The sequence below is a fragment of the Pocillopora verrucosa genome, chromosome 13 (assembly GCF_036669915.1).
Source record: "Pocillopora verrucosa isolate sample1 chromosome 13, ASM3666991v2, whole genome shotgun sequence".
NCBI lineage: Eukaryota > Metazoa > Cnidaria > Anthozoa > Scleractinia > Pocilloporidae > Pocillopora > Pocillopora verrucosa.
Window position 1 is genome coordinate 14,041,583 of NC_089324.1, and position 6,840 is coordinate 14,048,422.

A 6,840-nucleotide genomic window follows, 5' to 3' on the forward strand; every position below is an offset into this window, starting at 1 on the left:
GCTTTAAGAACGAGTGTTCATACATATGCTTGCAGTTGTTCGTGGTCACAGCGTTAAATTATCCTTTTTGAAAGGTTATCCATTTTAAACTCGACTCAAGCTTAAATTACGGCAGTGTAGGCTAGAACGAGAAAAAAACTGTCAAATCAAAAACCCTTACGGCGTTGACGAGAGGTCAGCGTGTAGGGCGCGCATTGTGGAGGTCCTGGGTTCGAATTTCGCTCACACTTGTTACCGGAGTTTGAAGTAGGGACCATAGCAAAAATTCATTCCAGCTAGTCAGAGATGGGAAATCTAGATTTTGTTTCACACGCGTTCGAGAGAGCATGCTTCAGTTCCCTGAAATTCAGTTACACAAGGACTACGCCCAAGAACACCATTTTCGAAAGGATATTTATCTTTTGAAATTTCAAATCGCAAACCATTCGATTGCAGATTTTAGGGTTACTTTTTAATTTTTAACAAACGAATGACTGGGTTTTTCGGTTATCTTCTTCATTGAATTATACCTTGATAGTTCAAATCATGGTAGATGGCCTGACCACACAGGAGATACGGAGATAAAAGATTTCCTTTCCTTTGAAACTCATACCTGACAATAACTTCTGGATGATTTTTAATGTATTCAAAACTACGTAATTTGTTTACAAATTTTTTCTTTACCAGTTTAAACAAAAGATACTGTTGGAAAACAAGCATAAAATTGATTGTTTTCGATGACTACCTATCTGAATAGTATAATTCACATCTCATAGGCGTACAAAAGAAATTTTAAAAAATTATATATTTGACCTCAATTATCCTAACCATGAGCAATGACATCATGGAATCCGTAACTTTTTCCCAAGACGAGACGCAGCCTTTACGCATATAAATCCTTCCTTACAAGTCTTGGTTCCTAAATCAGCATATGTTGAACTCGAACGACCCTCTTCAGGTAAACACATCGTTCCAGGTCCATCGCAAGTCATTCGGCAGCATTTCAGCCCCCTTGCATCACACATTGTTGCTTCAGGGACAAGATCATGATGGGGCTTACACTGAGGGGAAACCAGTTGGCAAGACGACAGAGCCCCTCTATGGTCGCACTCGCAGTGGTCACAACCTGTGAAAATTATTCCTGTTATAATCATTCAATTAACTCACGGGAGGCTTCCAACAATACTGATTTTAGCAGTCTGTAGGGTGCGTGTTACATATTGGGACACTGTATTAGCTAACCGTAAAGTCTCTGTGGCTCAACGGTAGAGCTCTTGAATCCTCCGTTCAAATTTTCGTGAGTCAAGCAATTAAGGCCCAAATTGTATAGTTAACGCAACCGACGCAAGTTCTGGTCGAATTTACTATAGATTTCTCTAGCTGTGGCTCAGCGGTACAGCGCCGGAGCACGGACTGAATCCGAAGTTCTTCGATTCCTCATGGGGACTCAAAATTTTCCCTTTGTCCCACGCTCTAGATAAGAGAAAAAATTATCTCCTTAATGACTCATTACAAGATATCCTACATAAACTGAGCAGTTTATAAACTCTTGCTCATAAGTACACGTGCTTTAGGTTGAAACCGTCAAAGCCCCAAGAGATGGTTTCTGTGAGAGAAATCATCGGTAGAAGTTTCCTTTATATTCTTTCAATGGTTGTAAGTTACGTGTGCAGAATGTAGGGTGCTACACTAGGGTCACTCAAGCGCGCAAGCACTAACCTTTCACAGAGAGAATTGTGTGAAGCAACGGCAAAAGGCAAACTAGTGTACGAGCTGTCATCTTTCGCACAGCGTCAAACCGCATCAAAAGGCACAGAACAAAATCAAGTCAGCTTTTTCCTATTCCTAGAATACAATCAGCGACAATATTGTTGACACTTTGCCGTTGAGATAGCAATATTCTGGTGTAGCAGGAGGAAGAAGACCCTTGGAATGGGGCGAAAACTCCGTGGGAACGAAATTGGTCCTTTCGGTTTGATTCTCTCGGGTTTTCACGAGAGCTTGTATTGTACATGTTGTAGTAGAAAAAAAAAGAAAAAAAAAGAAAAAAAAAGAAGAAGAAGAAGTAGAGAAAATAAAAGGGAAACAAGGAAAAGAGGGGTCCAGCCTAAGCCAAGACTGTGAGTGTTCTTGGCTTGGGTCTTGGCTGTCTTGGACCTTGGACTGTGAGCCCATGTGCACAGAGAGACACTCCCAGATCTCGCTCGAACAATAAAGTAAAAGAGAGGGCTGGAAAGGTAGAATTTCCCTAAAGTGTGGCGTACGGCTGTGTGTAATAGTAGCAGCAGGTATTTCAACTTATGCCTCGTTTTCGTATTTATACCAGCAGTGACACCTGCTAACTGAAATCACTGTCGAAGGTTTTTCTATTTGTAATAAAATCCAATGAAAAATTCTTAAGAAAGCTAAATATATAAGGATTGATAAAGTAATTTTTCCAAACGTTATTTGAAGTTTATTGGGTTGGATTAGCCCCAATTAAAATTATGGAACATAGCAGAGTTCAACCTGTCATAGTCTCAACAACTCGTTTTATTTTGGCTCGTTGTTCTTAGAAAATCAGCTGGATAATGGAATAAAAGTTAAAAATCTTACCTTACTTCTTGCTTGCTTTTTCTTTGTCGAAATGTTTTAAGAGTATAAAGTACAGTATGAAGCGCGATGGCGAAATTTTCACCGACGAATCGTAGTGCTTTTGAACGGCGCTTTGCCTCTGCTTCAGGTAAATAGACAGATAAATTTTTAACGAATTAACGTTGAATTCGATTTGTGACAGGTGTTCATGTGCTTATTGGAAAAACCTCAGCTTATTAATGATCAAATGCAGGCGTTGTTATGAGGAGTTAGTGTTTCACCCAATCAGAGATGTGCAAGTCACTTTTGTGTAGACGGAAAATTTTCAGTAGGAATGAGGAGTATGTAACATCTGCTTGTAAGCCCCTAACTGACATTCAAAATCATAAAAAGAAACGAGGGAGAAAATTTTTATAGAGAATGTTGTTGTTCGATGTGGTTTTGTAGAAAAGTGACCGTTCAATCATTTGTGTCATCATGAGACTCAGGCTACAACAGATAGAAAAGGGCTACTCAAATGTTTCGACTTCTTTAAAAAAAAGCGCTATGTTTGGATGTTATTAAGGCAGTTGTGTTTGAAGAAGGAAAATGTCTTTTGATCATTTCAAAATTGTAGAATAAAGGACAAATTCTGAGTCCTGGTGAGGAATCGAACCTCAGAAGATCGAATTCCGTGCTCCGATGCTCTACCACTACTCTACCACTGAGCCACAGGGAGCAGCTGGGTCATTTCATAAGTGACACGCGTCCTGCATACTGCTGGGATCAGTATTGTCGAATGCGTCATGAGCGTAAACAAGAATACGGAAGATGGTAAATTTTGAGCTTGGTAAGATATAGAAAGAGATGTTTTTTTGTATTTTCAAAATCGCGAAACAAAGAAGAAAATCTGATTACCCATCAGAATTTGAACCTCAGGGGATCGTATTCCGCTCTCCAATGCGCTACCACAGCGACAGAAAAACTCTATTGTGAACTAAGCCAGCTGCGTTGCTGTATTTATTTATCAACCTCGGCCACAACATGAAACGATGTAAATACCTCAGGAAAAATCATAACTTAGCACATAACAGCCTGAACAATGAAAACAACGAAAGAATGGTGATTTGGACCCATGACCGCTCTGTGATACTTGTGCAGTGCTCTTGGTTCTAGACCCTTCTCTTACTAGCCTGCATGCTCACGTGCCTGCAAATGAAAATTCTAGACATTGTTATTAACCATGTTGTCGAGACCAGAGAGGGTAAATTACGCGAATGTAAAAAATGTAGCAGTTAGCCCCGCCATTTATGAAAGAAGTCTGTTCGTTCGTTATGAATATACGCTGTAATGTGTTCATCTATCTCGCTTACTTAAAACTTAACCAGTGATAAGCTGCCATTTGGTGCGATATCTCAGTGAATTGGTGAGAACGCCACATTACCATCCAATGTAACAGTACTAAGTAGAGTACAAACAATGCGCGAATCAAGTGGAAATATATGAACGATAGCCTCTATCTGTACCAAGATGTGATCAGTTTTCCGAGATCGAAGCTCGTGAAAAACTGTAACGTCCAAGGAGAAATATACGAGCATATTTCCGCACAAAATGAAAAATAAATATTTGCCCTCTTCTGTAACAAACATAAAACGCTCTCTCATCTTGAATAAAGTTCGAAACGAATACTTATCTTAAGGTTTGAAAATTTGGGAATATCGCTTGGGTGATATTCTCGTATATCACTTAGTTTCAGCTGGGGATAATCGGTCACGTGCTGCGTTTAGACCAATCGCGCGCGAGCAAATTATTTATTGTAAAGTTGCCTGTTTCGTATTGTAGTAAAAAACCGGTTTAACCGGTCGGCTGCGCGCGTTACGCTTCTCAATCTGCCTCGTTTTTCTCACTTTTAAGAAATGCGTATAAACTAAAGCAGCTGGATAATAAATAATTACTTAGACGTTTTGGTCTGCAGATCGCTGAATTTTTTACTCATAGTTAGGGCTCATCAGAATACGGCAAAAATCGTAAAAATACTCAATGATATTACACCTCAAAACGTCTAATAAGATACAAATATATTGCAAGATGATTTTGGTTCGGACCCCGTTCGACTCTAAATTTTATTCAAGTTTTAAAATCTCATCAGCTTATAGGTTGCGTAAATATGATTGCTATGACCTTTGCCCTGTCAAATTTTTCTCTAAAATTTCTCTTGCTTCCCCTTCCTTTATTGAATATTTGATCAAAATAATTGTAATGTACTCTTGAGCGCAATACATATGCAAACATTTACAGACTATACCTGAAATGATTTTGAAGAGAAATCCCGCAGTTAGTTCATTCAAATCGCATTACCAATGTGACAAAAAAAAAATAATATAAAATAATACTGAGCCACAGAGAAAAAGAGGAAAAGAGAGAAAGAAAGTGAAAAGTAGCTGAGTTTTTAAACTGACGCCAACTTAATGATTAAAAATAAGGATAAGAAATATTTACTTTCTGATACAATTCTTTCTCACGTGTAAGTTTTCTTTCGTACGTGGACAGGCGGGGGTCAACTTCATCTCATGTTGTGTAATCAGTAATAAGTTTTATTTTTTGTTTTTGCTTCCGTTGAACCAAGAAGCTCACGTTTTAAAACACGTTCAGTTTGTCATTAAGTTTAAAAATAGCCGCAGCTGGAGATGAAAAACACTGAGGTGGTTTGCGCGATCTAACGTCAGCTAAATTACCTGCGCGTGATATTTTCCATTCCCGACACAAACCTTCCAATCCATGAAACATCGTCTCCGAAAAGAATAGTTTATTACTTTCGAGACAATATACAACTCAATGCTTTGCCATTTTTGTTTTCTTTTGTTCAGTATTCTTTTGATTTGTTTCTCTGTTTCATATTGCTCTGTCTGTCTCACGTTTTAACATAACATTAGCAGAAATTGGCAGTGAGGGGGTGCTATCAGCAGAGATTTCGTTACATAACCTTTTACCAAACTGCTTTCAGCTTATTATTAATCGTGTAATCATTAACAAACGCGTGTTAAAGCCGGTTTCTTTGAGTGTTTTGTTTTATGAAAAGGATAAATGAAAAGTATACATTTATTCGACGGTATATGAAATAGCGCTTATATTACAAAGACGAACTGAGTTTCGCCCCATGTTGTGGGAAATATTGAATTACTTGCTCGCGATAAGGCCAAAGAGCTAAAGACAAGTGAGAATGAAAATTGTTTTCAGCAAAACAATGCTACAATCAGTCGCTGTAACACGGAACGTATGTGTTATATAACAAGGTAATGGTGGAACTCACGTGTAAAGTACACCTGTCCATTGCCCGTTGCTTCCTGATAGAGAGAAATAAAAAGGATTCATAAACACTACGAGCTTTAAATATCAAGAATCATGCTAAGATCAGCTCTAGACGATCGTCGCATTGAAAGTATTTAGGTTTTATCAGAGCATTTTCCAGAAATGTTTACTTCTACCAACGGTACCCGTATAGTCTTGACCAAAACTAAAGAAGTCTACTCCAGTCCAGAGAGTAAAGATGCAGAGAACCGCACACAGCGGTCATCTTCTAATCTAATTCCGAACTATGGAGGCCTTCCAGAATCGAAGATGTTTCCACCTTTCTTGAGATACGCAAAAAGCACAGATTGCGGTAGCTACGCGAACAGAGGGAAATATTTAGGAGGAGAATTCGCCGATTTCGAGAACGCAGCTCAGGTAGTAACCTACGCACATAGCATGGGAAGAGGCTTCAAAACCTCAGGCGCTAAGTATCTCGAGAAAAAAGATGAGGTAACAGAAAAACCGTCAGAGAAAGAAATGAAGGAAGATTCATACGACGAAGATGATACAAATAACGGAAAAGAGGGAAAGGAGAGCTACTGGGAACGGCGAAGGAAAAACAATGCCTCGGCGAAAAAGTCGCGTGATGCAAGGAAATTTCGTGAACTGCAAACGCAATTAAAAGCGGCTTTCCTTGAGAGAGAGAACTTGCGAATGCGTACAGAGCTTATGATCATCCTAAAAGAAAACGCTTGTTTGAAACGAGTTTTATGCGCCAAAATGACATGATGGATACGTGTTACTATGTTTTGGTATTCTTGCGAAAAAAAAAAGGATTTGCGATTGTGTTTTTTTTTGTCTTTATTAATGTTTACATAAAACTAGGTTGATATGTTGCGATGTAATGCTATGCGAGATAGCAGTTTGTATATTGTTAACCTTCACCAAACTGCGTTCAAAATGTCAGTTTTAAACGCTTTGATTTATTCAAAATTCTTCATTAAACTTGAAATAACA

The 6,840-nt window shown here is 38.7% G+C and overlaps 1 protein-coding gene and 1 long non-coding RNA gene across 2 annotated transcripts; one reads left to right on the top strand and one right to left on the bottom strand.

Annotated features, from left to right (window-relative positions):
* Positions 1–671: 671 nt before the first annotated feature.
* Positions 672–2,711, bottom strand: LOC131770844 (uncharacterized). Its single transcript, XR_009339137.2, has 3 exons — positions 2,575–2,711; positions 1,699–1,824; positions 672–1,105 (listed from the first exon to the last, which is right to left on the bottom strand). It is a non-coding gene; the product is annotated as an uncharacterized lncRNA (long non-coding RNA).
* Positions 2,712–5,910: 3,199 nt separating this feature from the next.
* LOC131770840 (uncharacterized) lies at positions 5,911–6,840 on the top strand. The gene has a single exon (XM_059086570.2). The coding sequence runs from the start codon at positions 6,004–6,006 to the stop codon at positions 6,610–6,612; it is 609 nt and encodes a 202-aa protein (XP_058942553.2). The 5' UTR covers positions 5,911–6,003; the 3' UTR covers positions 6,613–6,840.

Excerpts from the sequence above, each read along its gene's own strand:
- LOC131770840 (XM_059086570.2), top strand. The coding sequence starts at position 6,004 with ATGTTTACTTCTACCAACGGTACCCGTATAGTCTTGACCAAAACTAAA.